General features: G+C 43.1%; 1 protein-coding gene across 1 annotated transcript in view; it reads right to left on the reverse strand.

Moving 5' to 3' along the window:
- Positions 1 to 6,476: 6,476 nt before the first annotated feature.
- The window catches only part of LOC137352081 (streptomycin biosynthesis protein StrI-like), a 38,022-nt gene continuing 27,467 nt past the window's right edge, over positions 6,477 to 17,031 (reverse strand). Inside the window, exon 9 of the mRNA XM_068017157.1 lies at positions 6,477 to 15,212. Coding sequence (XP_067873258.1) covers positions 15,064 to 15,212 — 149 coding nt within the window. The 3' untranslated portion in view covers positions 6,477 to 15,063. The remainder of the gene's footprint in view (positions 15,213 to 17,031) is intronic.

A 17,031-nucleotide genomic window follows, 5' to 3' on the forward strand; every position in this document is an offset into this window, starting at 1 on the left:
GGGAGAGTACGGTGGTTGGGGGGGGGGGTGGGGGGGGCAGAATTGCTCATTTATTTCCAGAGTTTTCAAAACACAGTCATTTCCACAGCACTCAGAACCCAGAAATAATCTGCAACTTTTATATTGTGAACTCACTGTTCCAGGAGCTCTTTCTCTATCATAAACTGGTGCACACTGTAAAATTACACATTGGGTACTTGTGACCCTACGCCTTTGAATAGTAGCAATTTAAAGCACTTTATTGCTTTAAAGATTTAAAAAAAATACAATTGTTTCATTGTCAACTAATGCTTTTTAAGCCAGTATTAATTGTTACCTTATACTCCAAAAACAAGTTGTAACTGTGTACTTTTTTATTATTTGTAATGTATCCTTTGAAATTATGTTTCAACAGGTTTTGTAACACAATAAAGCACATGGATCCTGTATTTCTGTGTTGGTACCTATTGTTTCTGTTTTCAGAATTTCTATTCAATTGCACGTTTGAACGTTCTCCTAGGCAACTCGCTCACAGAGGAATGTCAAAATGTATTTTCATTCCATGGGATTCCGTTGATCTTCCTGAATTTTTAATCAGAGATCAGCAGATTTGTCCTTGAAAATCAAAAATCATCGTAGATGACATGTTATCTGCTGATACAGAAGTCTTGCACAGTTCTGTGTACTGTCATAGAATCATTATGCACAAAGGGGGCCATTTGGCCCATCAAGTCCATGCCAGCTCTCTGTAGAGCAGGGTTGTCCAATACACAGCCCGCCAAAGGTTTCCATCCGGCCTGTGGATGTAAAAAGTACCTAGGCCGTTCCTCATCCTCACCAGGGGTCTGTGACTCGAGATGAGAAATTTCCCTTTGTCTTCTTTCAGACCGGCTTTTAAAATAAATCAGAAGTCAGTTTCAAAGCTGACAGCAGGAACAACCGTTTCCCAACTTCGAACAGTTTCGGGGTTTTTTTTTTTAAAAAGCCCACCAGAAAACCCCTAATCTTGCCAACATTCAGAAACCGTCGTTCCTGCTCTGCACACCTGTCAGCTGTGAAACTGACTTCTGATTTTTTTAAAATTATCCGCTGAGTTTTCCCAGTCTCTGCAACTGTCAGGGAGAGAAGGGGAGACAGGTGGAGGGGGAGACAGAAAGAGGGGGGGGGGGGGAGACAGAGCAAGAGAGGGGGAGGGTGACAGAGAGAGATGGGGCAGAGAGAGGGGGGTGCAAAGAGAGGGGGAAAGAGAGTGATCAAGATCACTCCTGACAGATGGACATCTATCCGGAATACTCTGCATCACGACAAACGTGCAAGCAAACATTGACTACTTGTGCAAGCAAAAAATTCCAGCTATCTCACTGAATCAGTGTCCAACATAGTGAAGAGAACATAAGTCAATGAAATTCATCTTCTCATTTAAAGCTTCTTCACTAAAATGTACATTTGTTGCTGTTTTGATTAATAATAAGAAAAATGTTAAATCCTTTATCTTTCTGAAATTGTCTCACTGGCCCCCTATGCAAGACAAAAATTATAATGTGACCCCCCATGGTCCTGCAAATTTATTTCCCTCAAGTGCCCATCCAATTTCCTTTTGAACTCATTCATCATCTCTGCTTTCACCACCCACGTTGGCAGTGAGTTCAGGTCATTACCACTTCCTGTGTAAAAAAAGTTCTTCCTCACATTCCCCCTGCATTTCTTGCCCAAAACCTTAAATCTAGGTTCACTAGTCCTTGTACCATCAGCTAATGAAAGCAGCTTTTCTTTCCCTACCTTATCCAAACCTGTCAATCTCATACACTATCAAATCTTCCCTCAATCTCCTTTACTCCAAGGAGAACAACCCCAGTTTCTCCAAGCTAACCTTGTAGCTAAAATCCCTCATGGAACCATTCTGGTAAATCTCCTCTGCACTCTCTCAAGGACCTCACATCCTTGTTAAAATGTGGTGACCAGAACTGACTGCAATACTCTAATTGTGGCCTAACCAGAACTTTATAAAGGTTCAGCATAATTTCTCTGCTTTTTACTCAATATCTCTATTTGTGAAGCCCAAGATCCCATATGCTTTGCTAACTACTCTCTCAATATGTCCTGCCATCTTCAAAGATCTGTGCACATGAACTCCAAGGACCATCTGTCCTGCCCATCTTTAAATTTGTGCCATTAAGTCTATATTGCCTCTCCCTATCTCTTCAGCCAAAATGCATCATCTCACACTTCTCTATTAAATTTCATCTGCCACTTGCCTGCCCATTCTGCTAGCCTATCTTTGGCTGGTTGCAGTCAATTGGTATCATCCTCACTGTCTGCCACACCTCCAGGTTTGGTATCATTGGCAGATTTTGAAATTTTACTCTGTAGTCCAATATATATATATATATATATATATATATATATAAATAAATAAACAGCAGCCCTAGCAGTGAACTTTGGCGAACAGCACTATTTTACCATCCTCCAGTATGAAAAACACCCTTTTACCACTACTCGCTATTTTCTGTCCTTAAGCCAAATTTTATCCAAGCTGACACTGACCCTCAATTTTATTCAACAGCCTTTTATGTGGTAGTCAAATGCTTTCTTAAAATCCATAGAGGCAACATGTATTGCATTCCCTTCATCAACCTTCTATTTTACTTCATCAAAAAATTCTATTAGATTATTCAAGCATGATCTGCCATTTACAAATCAGTGCTGGTTCTGCTTAATTAACTCAAACTGTTGATTTTTTTCCATGATTATTGTTTCTAAAACCTTACCCGCCACTGTTAAACTGACCAGCCTGTAGTTGCTAGGAATGTCCTTACACCCTTTCTTGAATAAGGGTGTCACATTTGCCATTCTCCAATCCTCTGGCACCTCCCCCATATCTAGTATTGGAAGATTATGGCAAGCCCTTCCGCAATCTCTACTCCCACTTCCTTTTGCAACTTGGGATGCAAGTCATCTGGACCAGATGACTTATTCACTCTAAGCATAGCTAGCTTTTCCAATACATCCTTCTGATCAATTTTCACCCCATCTGTTACCTATACCATCTCTGCTTCGACCAATATTTCGTCAGTATCCACTTTCTCAGTAAACACCAACACAACGTACTCATTAAGTATTCTAGCCTTGCCTTATGCCTCTAAGCATATATCACCTTCTTTCTCCCTAATAGTCCCCACCCCCGCCTCTTACTATCCATTTACTATTTATGTGCTGGTAGAAGATTTTTAGGTTCCCTTTATATGTTAACTGCCATTCTATTCTCATATTCTCTCTTTGCCAATCACTTTTCCCTCTTCTCCTCTCAAAATATTGTATTTGGTCTGGTCCTTGCTTGATGAATTCACCTGACATGCATCACCCTCTTTTTTGTTGCATCATATTCTCTATCTCCCTCATCATCCAAAGAGCATTAGTTTTGGTTCCCTTACATTTTGCCCTTGTTGGAATTTGCTTAATCTGTACCGGAAACATCTCCTCCTTAAAGATCACCCATTGCTCCATTACAGTTTTTCCTGTCAATCTTTGGTTCCATTTTACTGTAGCTAGATCCCCTCTTATCCTATTGAAGTTACCCCTCTTCCAATTTAAAAGTTCTACTTTAGATTGTTCCTTGTTTTTCTCCATTACTAATCTAAACTTTGTGATAAAATAACCACTCTTACCCAAGTGTTCCCCCACAGACATTTGGCCCACCTCGTTCCAAAACACCAGATCCAGCAATGCCTTCTTACTAGAATATACTGGTCAAGGAAGTTCTCCAGACTATATTTCAGAAATTCCTCCCCCTCCTTTCCCTTTACTCTAATACTATCCCAATCAATAATTGGGTAAAGTCCCCCAATATCACCACTCTTATAGTTCTTGCACACCTCTGTGATTTCCCTGTACATTTGCTCCTCTATCTCAATATTTGGAGGCCTATAAAATACCCCCAGTAGTGTGATCATTCCATTTTTGCTTTCCAACTTTAACCAAATGGATTTTGTCTTTGTCCCCTGAAGGACATCCTCTCTTTTCAACACCACAATGTCTTCCCTACCTTTTCTGAACACTTTGTATCCTTGAATATTGAGCCTAGTCCTCACCATTTTTAAGCCACATTTTCGTTATTGCCACTACATCATAGTCCCACATGGCTATTTGTGCTTGTAGCTTACCAGCCTTATTCACCACATTTTTGTGCATTTACATACATGCATTCTAAACCTGTCTTTGTGTTTCGCATAGTCCTTCTTAGTCTGCTCCTATCTAATATGGTACTACTTCTTTTTCTAGTGCTATCTAACATTCTCACTCTTTTATGCACCTTATTCCTCTTTTCTACTTCTATATGCTGGTGCCCATCCTCCTGCCAATTTAGTTTAAACTCTACCCAGCCACATTAGCTAACATCCCTGCAAGGATATTCGTCGCAGTCCTGTTGAGGTGCAACCTGTCCCTTTTGAATAGGTGCCTCCTGCCCCAGAACTGGTCCCAATGATCCAAGAATCTGAAGCCTTGACTGCACTATGCCTCAAGCCACGCATTGATCCTTCCAATCATCCTATTTCTACTTTCGCTAGTGTGTGGCACTTCTTGAGGTCCTACTTTTTAACTTCTTTAGCTCCTGAAAATCTGACCTTAGGACCTCAATACCTGCTCTCTTTATGCCGTTGGTACCGAAGTGTACCACAACTTCTAGCTCACTCCCTTCCCTCTGCAGAATATTCTGCAATCTTTCTGTGACATCCTTTACTCTGGCACAAGGATGTTAACACGTGGGACTCATGATAATAGTTACAGAAATGCCTGTCTCTCCCCCTAAACATGGAATCTCCTATAACAACTGCATTTCTACTCTTTGCTGTTGCCTCCTGTGCAGTTCCTTGTCCATTGATGTCATGGACTCCTTTAAGGTGTTGTCACTCCCAACAGTCTCCAAAGCTGGGAGGGATATTGGGTAGAATACGTAACACTAGGACCAAGGTCATCCCAGATCCTGGGCATGGAGTGTACTGTGAAGCTTTGTGGGAGAACCCCAGAAAACCATATTTCACAGTTAAATACAAACTCCTGAGCAATAACAACTTTTACAACTTGATCCGTTTATTGTTTTTTTATGGCAGGAATTTTATCCTGAGCAAATGTTTTCATTTGCCATCCTAAGAGTGCTGACTTGCGTTGGGGTGTAGTCCCATTGCTGACTGCTGGCTTTCTCTATCTTACTGGTGCCTTTTATATTTAAGCCTAAATAGGTGATATTGTTAGGTATTCTGTCCACCTCTCTACCTTTCCTACAGACACACAGTTTACAACAGTGGTCACTGAATAGAGATCAAGTGCAGGTACTCTTGGCTCAGTATTCCCCCTCATACACCATCAACTAACTCAGCACAGATAAATAAGACTTGGTAAACCTCTCCCCAAAATGTGTGGCTCAATACCACATATATAAGATCCCATGGCACTATTTCAAAGAGTAGGGGAGTTTTCCCCATGTGTCCCAGCCAATATTCATCCCTCAACCAGCATCACAAAAATACAAATTATCTGGTCATTTACACACTGTTTATGGGACCTTGCTGTGTGCAAATTGGTTGCCACGTTTCTTACGATAGTAACACACCAAAAGTAGTTAATTAGTGCCAGGCAATGACCATCTCTAACATGAAAGAATCTAAGCATCTCCCCATGACATTCAATGGCATTAGCATCACTGAATCCCCCAACATCAATATTCCAGGGGTTACCATTGACCAGAAATTTAACTGGACCAGCCATATAAATACTGTGGCCAAAAGAGCTGTCAGGGGCTGGGAATTCTGCAACGCGTAACTCACTCCTGACTCCCCAAAGCCTATCCACCATATACAAGGCACAAGTCAGGAGTGTGATGGAATACTCTCCACTTGCCTGGATGAGTGCATCTCCAAAAACACTCAAGAAGCTCAACACCATCCAGGACAAAGCAGCCCACTTGATTGACACCCCATACCACCTTAAACATTCACTCCTTCCACCACCAGCATAGTGGCAGCAGAATGTATCATATACAAGATGCACTGAAGCAACACACTAAGCCTCCTTCGAAAGCATCTTCCAATCCCGTGACCGCTGCCACCTAGAAGGACAAGGGCGGCAGACACATAGGAACACCACCACCTGCAAGTTCCCTTCCAAATCACACATAATCCTGACTTGGAACTATATCGCTGTTCCTTCACTGTCACTGGGTCAAAAACCTGAGACTCCCTTCCAAACAGCACTGTGGGTATACCTACACCAGATGGACTGCAGTGGTTCAAGAAGGCAGCTCCTCATCACCTTCTCAAGGGCAATTAGGGATGGGCAACAAATGCTGGCCTTACCAGTGACACTCATATCCCATGAAAGAATAAAAAGTTAGCAGATGGAGACGACTTTCATCCCTCTAGTCAGGACTGGATTTGAATCTAAGATAATCAAAACTAACAGTTCAGAATGTTATCATTCAAATTTTTTATTTGTAAGACTAACATTGTAAAAATTTAAACAAAAAACAAATTGGAGACAGTTGATCTGAGTAAATTCATGTTCATCAGGCTGTTAAACCAGATTTGAAGACTACTGGAAAATATCAATGTATATATTATATATAATAAATATATATGTATCTATGTATATAACAGCAAGCTCTATGCTTCAGAGATCAGTGACCAGCAAGAATTAAACAAGGAAATCTACAAAATGCATGAATGTTACTGTTGAATAGGTAACATTGTGAATGAATTAAAATACTGCTTTTCCAAAGATAGTTTTATTGTGAAAAAAGTGTAATCTTTTACAGTAGTAAAATAGCACCAAATTATCAGGATAAAATTGTTATACCAGATGTAGGATATTGTTGGTCTCATTTTTTTCCTTGTTAAAATGGTGTTGCATTATACTGAACTGGGAATTACAATCTCCTTAATTATTTGTCCCAATTTTCCTGTCTTCTCCTTGATTGCTCAGTAATTCCATAAACATTTGTTCATCACCAGCACTGGCCAAGTGGCCATCCTTCAAGCATTATCTTAGACAATGAATGTCAGCAAGTTATTACGAGCTGGGGCATCACAGCCGGTCCAGATCCTATCCTTACCTGAAATCTGCACCTGAACACTTTTCAGTAGGAGTCACCAGCAACCAACAGTAAGGATCTTGGCTGAATTTCCCCTCTAGCCCAGGGATGCCGGGGCTGATTGGTGCATCCTTACCGCTAACCTGTCTAAGAACAGCTAACTCAGCACAAACTGGAGATTAAACCTGGTTTCAAAGCACTTTTATACCTTTACATAAAATATCACTGTTGCTTTCCGAAGCACCATTACCATCCTCACATTACTTGATTAGGGAGCCTACTCATAATATGTATTCACATCCCGTCAATCACTACTCATGTCCAGAGCATTGTTATATATTAGAAGCCCACAGGTGCTGTGGAAGGAGGGAAAGGGAACCATACCTCTGGTAAACCTATCAGGTGGGCAAGTGGAGGAAACAACCAAATCATTAGGACACTAATCAGGTTGAGTGTTACCAAAGAAATGCTCTTTTGAGAAAACCCTGGAAAGGTTAGGATGCTCCTCTTACATTGCTGGGTTCTAGGGTCGAATCCAGTCCCGACTGACGGGTTAAAAGTCTTCACTCTCCATTGGCTGCATGGACTCCAGAGTGAAATGCTTCAGCAACCTGTGGGCACTGCAGGAAATGGTGTCTAATAGAACTCGTAATATCATGAGTTAGTTGTAGAAAGTTCCTTTGGGTTTGTTGAAATGGGACACTTGTGTTATTTTAAGCATCTTTCAGTTTGATTAAACTAAATTAGATTATTGTGTTAGTGGTGCACTTTAAAAGGGCCACTTGTGGTGCTGATTGTGGTCAGATGACACGAGAGCCTCCAGTTCAGAGAGAACTGCAGAAAGAGTCTGCAAATGTAGCTTGTGGGAATGGAAACTTTGCATTCATGCAGGCAGGCGATGCGGCGTTGGGCAGGGTGCTCTGCTGAAGTTATAGTTAATGCATAGCCCATGCTGGACCTTGTGAGCATTTGATGTTGATACTGGATGCTAAAAGCAAAAAATTGTTCTATTCTCCAGTACTGCTGTCTCTGACCCAGTTGGATTTTTGCAGTTATCAAAACAGAAAGTTAAAATCCCACAAAAATTGGTGTCCAATGGCTTAGAGAGTAAATGCAGCACCACAACAGGTCACACAGATCAACTAAGTTTGAAGTTGGATCCCTGACCTGTGCAGAGTTAGTTAGCTCTGTCAGTGAGATTGCTAGAACTGCTTTTAGTAACTTCAAGCTAGGTGGCAGTAGAGACTGGAAGGAACCACACAAGAAAAGTGTCCACAAGCCGTGAAATCTGATGACCATGCAAATGCATCATCAGGCAAGCTCATATTCTGGTCTATTGCCCCTTCCTATATGAATAACCTAATCCTCACTCTCCAGGTTCACACATGCAAGTGCCAGAAGGCTACTGCTGCTGCTATGGATGGGATGGAAGAGGGCAGGAAAATAGAGTTAAAGACAGAGAGAGAAGCAAACTGCCATTCTCAGTGTTAGCCTTTCCAAAATCTTGAGAAAGGTCACGAATAAAATTAGACTGGCTGAAAATTCATCATGACAAATAAACATGCGACTTGGGTCAGATGCTGAACCTTGAGCCTTAAATCATCACGAAAAATGTCAATTAGCATTAACCTATTGTTCTATTTTCTTCTGTAAAGTGTATCTTTTTGATTTTGCGGACAGTAATTGGGCAGAACTGCCAGTGGAAATCCAGTCACAAATGCAGGGCGGCACAGTGGTTAGCACCGCAGCCTCACAGCTCCAGTGACCCGGGTTCAATTCTGGGTACTGCCTGTGTGGAGTTTGCAAGTTCTCCGTGTCTGCGTGGGTTTCCTCCGGGTGCTCCGGTTTCCTCCCACATGCCAAAGACTTGCTGGTTGATAGGTTAATTGGCCAATATAAATTGCCACTAGTATAGGTAGGTGGTAGGAAAACATAGGGACAGGTGGGGATGTGGCAGAAATATGGGATTAGTGTAGGATTAGTATAAATGGGTGGTTGATGGTCGGCACAGACTCGGTGGGCCTGTTTCAGTGCTGTATCTCTAAACTAAACTAAACTAAAAAAAAATTGATGATTCAACAAGTGACTGACAGTCTCAGCCATGGCTCAGTGGGCAGCACTCTCATTCTGGGTTCTGGGTTCAAGTCCCACTCCAGGAACCTAAGCACAAAATCTAGGCTGACATTCCAGTGCAGTACTGAGGGAGTGCTGCACTATCAGAGGTGGCGTCTTTTGGATAAGACATTAAAGGCCTGCTACCTGACCCGAACCCGACGATATGTCGGGTCGCACTTCCGTGTCCAGCGTTCAGGTTCGGGTCGGGCCGGATCAAACACGCTCTATCACCACCTCAGGTAAGTGGCTTTAATGTTAATTTACTTTTTGGACTTTAAAAGGTGGTTTTGTTAAAAGTTTTTTTAAGCTTGTGCAGGTAAGGAACAAAGTGAAAAATGGAAGGTAAGTTAACTGATGGTCGGGTCAGGCGCAGAAAAAAATGGGCTTGGATGGGGTTCTGTCAGGCTCTGGTCAGGTCTCATTTGCAGACCCGAGCAGGCCTTTATAAAACGTTATACTGAGGTCCTGTCTGCATTCTCAGGTGGACTTAAAAGATCCCATGGTACTATTTCGAAAAGCAGGGGCATTCACCTGGTGTCCTGGGCCAATATTTATCTTTCAATCAAAAAACAATTATCTAGACATTATCTTGTTGCTGTTTGTGGGACCTTGTTGTGCGCAAATTGGCTGCTGAGTTTACCTAGATAACAAGTGATAACACTTCAAAATTACTTCACTGGCTGCAAAGCACTTTGTGACGTCCCGAGGTCATGAAATGCAAGGCCTTTTATATGCCAATAGTGACCAAATGCTAGATATAGGTCTCCATATTGGCCAGCTGCTCAAAAAGCTTTCACAATTTTTTTTAGATGAAATTCCCTTCTCTTCAATCCGAGATTCAGCAACACATAGCAGGTGACGGAGGGGAGGTAGTGTGTACTATTAAATGAATGGTTATAAGCAGTGGCACAGTGCATTCATAGAAGCAGCCAACCTTCTCCTGACAATCTTAACTTTCCAGCCAATGGGTTTCATTGTGTGTGCAGCTATCAATAGTCCAGAAAAGAAAATGATTTCATTGATGGATGACCAACAATTTATTAACCTGTGAGGTGGTCACATAGTACTTTACGGTTAAAATAATTCACTAGCCAAAGGATCTCAGGACCTAAAATATAATAATTGTGGGACACCATTGAAATGTTCATTAATCGCATAAAGGTAACTTTGAGATTGTAAATTCATTTTATAACTCACTCATTTGAGAGTTACAAATATTGCAATGGTTGGATTTCCCATTGCACAATAGCATTAGCATCTTAAGAATACATAACACTGGGTGGCATACACCATGCTATCGTGGGCTACTAACCCAGTGTACTTCAAACTCCATTTCCCCAGGAGCTGCTCAGCACATCACTCGTATAAGCCTGACTGTAGCAAAACTTTGTGTAGGACCCTTACACTCCTGCAACAACTCAGTAAGGGCACTGCACAGTACAGAACTCAGTTATACTTGCAGGAAGGTTCCAGGTTCAACCTGTCAGCAGATCTTAGCTGGGAGGGTAAAGCAACTGAGGTGCTATAACTGGGTTCAACACCCATATGCTGGAGCAAGCCAATGGAAAAATAAATCTCATAGGGTTACCACTCTTGATTGCTATCTAGTGATCCCTGCTGGAAAGGGGTGGGGGAAAAGGAACAGAATTGAGTTTATACGTGAGGCTCACTACATTTAAATAGCTTAAATCACTACCTAGGTTCACACAGCAAGGTTAGCCACTTGAGCAAGTTACCAGAGGGCAGCCAGGACCTGTGGATCATTTAACCGGAAGCAACAGTACCTTAGGTTTGTGGGATGGAGAGGGAGGGGGGGTGGGGGAAATGGGCAGGCAGGTGACTGAAGTTCAAACAATCAGCAACTGTTGCCTGGTCTCTGCATCCTGCAACTCCTTCTGTCGCTGCCAAAACTGCATCTAAAATCCGAGCAGCTCATCACCACCTTCTCAAGGGCAATTAGGGATGGGCAATAAATGCTGTCCTAGCCAGGTGATGCCCACATCCCAGGAACGAATAGAAAAAAAAGCACAAAATTGAACCTTAATTATACAGTAACATTTTTAAAAAGTATAGAAATCAATAAAAAGCCATAAAGGAGCAGAAAATGATTATTTTTTGATAAAACAAGAATATTCTCTAAGGAAAGTACAAAACACATCACTAAGCCTGGGCATCAGGGAGCAGAGCTGGATTAAAACTCGAGTTTGAACTGGTTCAGAGCAGACCAGCCAGTTTAGGCCACAGAGTAAAAATTCAGTCAAAAGGATAAGAGGAGATTTGATAGGCGTTTAAAAAAATGAAGGGTTTAGACAGAGTAAATAAAGAGAAATTGTTTCCAATGGCTGAAGGATTGATAACTAGACAGCACAGATTTAAGGTGATTGAAGGAGAAAAAAATGCAGGGATATGGGGAAAAGAGTGAAGGAGTGGAAAAATTGGATTGCTCTTCAAAAGGGCCAGCACAGACTCGATGGGCTGAATTTTACCGACCCCCCCGATGTTGGGGGTCGTGGCAGGGGGCCCCAGAAAATGCCTCCAGGAGAGGCCCATCAAGGGCCTTGACACCGGGAAGGCCAAGCCCCATGTTGCTGGTGGCGGTGAGGCCTCATGGTGGCACCTCCCCACTTTGCCACTTGGTGACGGGAGCAGAAATTAAATATGCTAATGCATGTAAATGAACAAATTAATGACTTACCTGCTCACCAGCCAGCTGTCCCGCTCTGATATTGTGTCGGTTGCCGTGACTCCCGCGCCTTCGGATCTCCGTCTGGAGATCTGATGCGGGATACCGGTGGGGAAGGGGGAGGAGGTAAGTATTTTAACGTGGGGGGATGGGGTGGAGCTGGGTCTAACCAATATGATTGGTGTAGGGGATGGTGGGAAGGGTTAAAAATAAATTGTGAACTTTGTGGGGGGGGCGGGGGAAGGTCAGGTACACAAGGTAAGTATTTTGAAGGGCGGGGAGGAGGACAAGGAATGAGGTTTCTGGTTATTGGGGGGTTCGGGAGAGGGGCTAGACATTTTTTTTCATTAACTTTTAAATGCGTATAACTTAAAAAATTTAAATTAAATGTAAGGGCTGGAAGCCTTTTAAAAATGGCGTCGGCGCCTGCACAGTGGTGGCAGACGCCTTTGCCGGGGCGGAACACCTGCCCCCTCCATGTCATTGGGGGTGGGGGGGGGGGGGGGGGGCGGTGGAGAGTCCGTCCTAGCCATGGAAATGAGCCGCTGTGTTTACTATCGCGGCATCTCCGCCCAGTAAAGCCACGGGCCACCTTTTTGTTTTACGGCCGGTGTCGTAAAATTCAGGCCAATGAGCCGAATGGCCTCCTTGTGTGTTATACTATTCCATGATTCTAAAGTCAATGAAGTAGGTGCAAGTATTCAAACATGACATTTTAAATCACACGGTATAATCCCTAAAGGATTAGAAGACCAATGCCACAGTTCAAGAAATCTGCGCAACTCAAGTTATAGAACCTGTACGGAGACGTAGGCCAATAACCAGTCACTTCAACAGACATGAGGTGGTCTATTTTGGAGACCACTGGGCTTGTGGATATATAAAATGATTTTTAAAATTAAATAGAATTTATATATGGGAACTAGAATTTTTGTTTGCACATTCTTTTTCTTGCAAATTGCATGTATTTTTAAACATGAAACCAAGCTAGCAGTGTAGGTTCCAAAATGCTTGCAATCACCAGTATAACTTCCCACACAATACAGGGAATGAACAGACCCCAGCAGTTGCTGCACACACCAGTTCAGAGCTTACAGTACATTTACTCTTCCCTTCCTCCTGTTCTCTTCAGACACACGCTTAACATCAGCTAATCACTTCCTGATTTACCAAATCTTCTCTCTCATCACTTTCAACATTGTTGCTTTCCTGTACAAGGGAACCGGACATCAGACTGCCCACCTCCAATTCCTTTAATCATGGGTGTTGCAAAAATACATGGAAACCAGGGCAGCAATTCTGCTCCAAACTGCGGAAATCACTTAATGTGAGCTGTATACACTTCAGGAAGCTTCGGCCAGCGCAATCTCCGTCAGTAATTCTCCACAATATCATTTTGTGAAGCTGCCTTATCTAATATAAATGGACGCTTGCAGAACTTGGCTATGCCCTGCCAAAGATGCCAACTGGGTTAGAGGTGCGAATTTTCTATCACCTTTCTCACAGCCCAAATTCAGGGCAAGGGAATGAATCCCCCGCAAGGAGCCAACTGGAGTGCCAGCAGGCACTTATATCAACTTCAGACATCTAACTGTTCGGCAATATGACCTACTATGCAGAGCTGTGTAATTGAGCTGTCCTTCCAACTGCAAAAACATTCTCCTATTATCAGCTCTAAATTTCACCATAAAGAGGTCAATACTTTGTGCATTCTACTGATCCAAATAGCTTCCTCATACGCAGCACATTGAAAAACCCAAGGTATCTATGCAAATGCATTGTGATCAGCTAAAGCAAACAGACCCATATTCTTCAGCTTTTTTTTGTTGCTTTCTTTGGTTACTGTGTTTCTGGTCTCTCAAGGTTAAACACAGACGTGGGCCCAGTGTTCCTTACTTGGACAAATGAAGCCCAGTTTATCACTGCATTGAACCCCGGTGGACAACAGGAGGGACCTCTCCCTTCCCTTCTTTGGCCCAATGAATAGTTAGTGTAAATGGCGATGCAACATTAGGGGTTAAATTAACATTCATTGTGTTCACAAAATGCAATTCATATGAAAAAGGAGAAAATTCACTGCACAATATATATCCATTAAAAGGTTTACATTTTAAAATAAAAATTAACCATTCATTTCTATACCATTCTGTTACAACAGGGGTTACCTTCTTTCTAACTGTCCACCCCCCAACTCCGCACTGTTGTCTCTTCACTAATAGAGTCCAGCCAGTGTAATAATGTTTATAAGCAATCCTAAACTGTCCAATAATTACAAACAAAAACATTTAAATTACTTTTCTGAACCTACAGTGTACATTAGACCCAATTCTGTTAGATCAATTAAGTTACAGGATTGCAAAAAAGTCAGTATTGCATCTAAAGTACAGCAAAACAAATCCATGAACCACATCAGTTACACATATATTTGTGTTAACCCCACCGCCATCAAACCAGTAAATGGGATGGAAATATTCTTCCAATTCACAAACAGAAAAATTCTCATCATATTCCAAGGTGGCCTGAAGAACAGATGTTAAACTGGGGCCTCAAAAGGCGACTTCCACACTCCTGATGTATTATTGGGAGGGCCTCACCTACACAGATGCATCTGAGCTTCATCCATACTGTGAGGTTCAATACTCTTATTGACAATGGACAGAACAATCGGCTGTTGGTTGCTGCTGAAAAGCACATGAAATGGACAAGTGGAGAGTGATTCGAAGGGCGGGAAGGGAGGGAGGGGGGGCGGGGGGGGAGACAAGAAGTTTCCACTGATCCTACAGAAGATACTTACAAATGTTTCCTTATGCTGAATCTCCCATTTTTTCCTGTGAAACATTGACAATGCCAGGCATTGCCAATTGCTGAATGTTGGTACAGCAGCAGGTTCTTAGTGGGACATTAAAGAATCAGACCCTTACAGTGGATTAGCTCACTCCTCCCCAACCCCTTCCCCTGTCTCCTGCACCCCTTCCCCCTACCCCCCCACCTCCCCCCCCTCCAATACAGGCTGGTATATCTGCTACCACTCTAACCCACTACTTAGAATAAAACTCTTCCTTTACAAGTATCGGTCCACAAGAGTGACGGACAGTATACCGAACAGCTCTCCGTTCACTTCATTTCCTCTCTGCTCCCCAGCAAGTTATTTTCGCATATTGCGATTAAACATAGTCCTCACTTCCTGCCTTGTGTTTCTTTCTCATGGCACTTCAGTTTTAATAACAGTGCCATCGAGGGCTTCATTCCGCAGATCCACTGCTGAACCGTTCCTCCAAGACTGCTCTGCGGCCGCAGCAACCTGAATCGTCCACAGGAAGTTCTCCTTTGTGATAAAGGGCTCCTCCTTCCCTGAGAGAGGAAGGTCAAAGAATTACTCAAAAATAAAAAAGCATTGCCTTGAAAGTAAGCAACAAACAAACAATTTTTAAACCCAGTATTCCAGCTTAGTACACAACACCATCAGTATTGCTCCTTTCTCCTCTCTCCTGAAGGAGACTCTTGCTGGGGTATGGTTCCATGGGTGAAGTCAGAACTCCTGTACCCACCCATTCTTCATGTGTCATCTGTGGCTCAGTTACTGGCACTCTAAGTCAGATGTGGTGGGCTCGAGTACCACTCTAGGGACTTGAACATCAAATCCAGGCTGACACTGGGAGTGTCATAGGTGCCTTCTTTCAGATGACACATTAAACCGAGGCTCATCTGCCCTCTCAGGTGAATGTAAAAGATCCAGAGGTAAGGTGAGAGTGATTGCCCTTGACATCCAGGCACCGTTTGACCAAGCGTGGTGCCAAGGAGCCCTAGCAAAACTGGGAATCGGGGGAAAACGCTCTGCTGGTTGGAGTCATACCTAGCACAAAGAAAGATGGGTGTGGCTGTTGAAGGTCAATCATCTCAGTTCCAGGACACTGCTGCAGGAGTTCCTCAGGGTAGTGTCCTAGGCCCAACCATCTTCAGCTGCTTCATTAATGACCCTCCTTCAATCATAAGGTCAGAAGTGGGGATGTTCACTGTTGATTGCACAATGTTCAGTACCATCTGCAACTCCTCAGATACTGAAGCAGTCATGCCTGCATGCAGCAAGACCCAGACAACATCCAGGCTTGGGCTGATAAGTGGCAAGTGACATTCGCACTACACAAGAGCCAGGCAGTGACTATTTCCAACAAGAGAAAATCTAGCCATCACCCCCTGACATTCAATGGTATTACCATCATTGAACCCCCACTATCAACATCCTGGGGGTCACCATTAACCAGAAACTTAACTGGATCAGCCATATAAATACTGTGGCTACAAGAGCAGGTCACAGCCTGGGAATTCTGTGGCAAGTAACTCACCTCCTGACTCCCCAAAGCCTGTCCATCATCTCCAAGACACAAGTCAGGAGGGTGAAGGAATACTCTCCACTTGTCTGAATGAATGCGGCTCCAACAACACAAGAAGCTCAACATCATCCAGGATAAAGCAGCCCAATTGATCGGCACCCCATCCACCACCTTAAACATTCACTCCCTCCACCACTGCTGCACAGTGGCAGCAGTGTGTACCATATACAAGAAGCACTACAGCAGCTCACCACGCCTCCTTCGACAGCATCTTCCAAACCCTCAACCTCCACCACCTAAAAGGACAAGGACAAACAGACGTATGGAAACATCCTGACTTGGAACTATATTGCTGTCTGTTTACTGTCGCTGGGTCAAAATCCTGGAACTCCCTCCCTAAAACAGCACTATGGGTGTACCTACACCACACGGACTGCAGCGGTTCAAAAACTGCCTCACCACCACCTTCACAAGAGCAATCAGGGATCTGCAATAAATGCTGGCCTTGGCAGCATGAACGAATAAAAAGAAATCTATTTCAAAGATAAGCAAGGGAATTCTCCCCTGGGTGCTGGCTAAATGTATCCCTGAATCAACATCACTAAAACAGATGATCTGACCATTATCTCATTAATGTTCGTGGGAGCTTGCTGTGCTCAAATTGGCTGCCATGTTCCTACACAGCAATAGTGACTAGACTTCAAAAGTATTTCATTGGCTGTAAAGCACTTTGGGATTTCCTGATGTTGTGAAATGTGCCACATAAAATGCAAGGCTTTCTTTGTTTCTTCTCTCTCTCCTGAAGGAGCGGGCTGTTGCTGGGGTATGGTTCCATGGGT

Source organism: Heterodontus francisci, chromosome 37, assembly GCF_036365525.1.
Source record: "Heterodontus francisci isolate sHetFra1 chromosome 37, sHetFra1.hap1, whole genome shotgun sequence".
NCBI lineage: Eukaryota > Metazoa > Chordata > Chondrichthyes > Heterodontiformes > Heterodontidae > Heterodontus > Heterodontus francisci.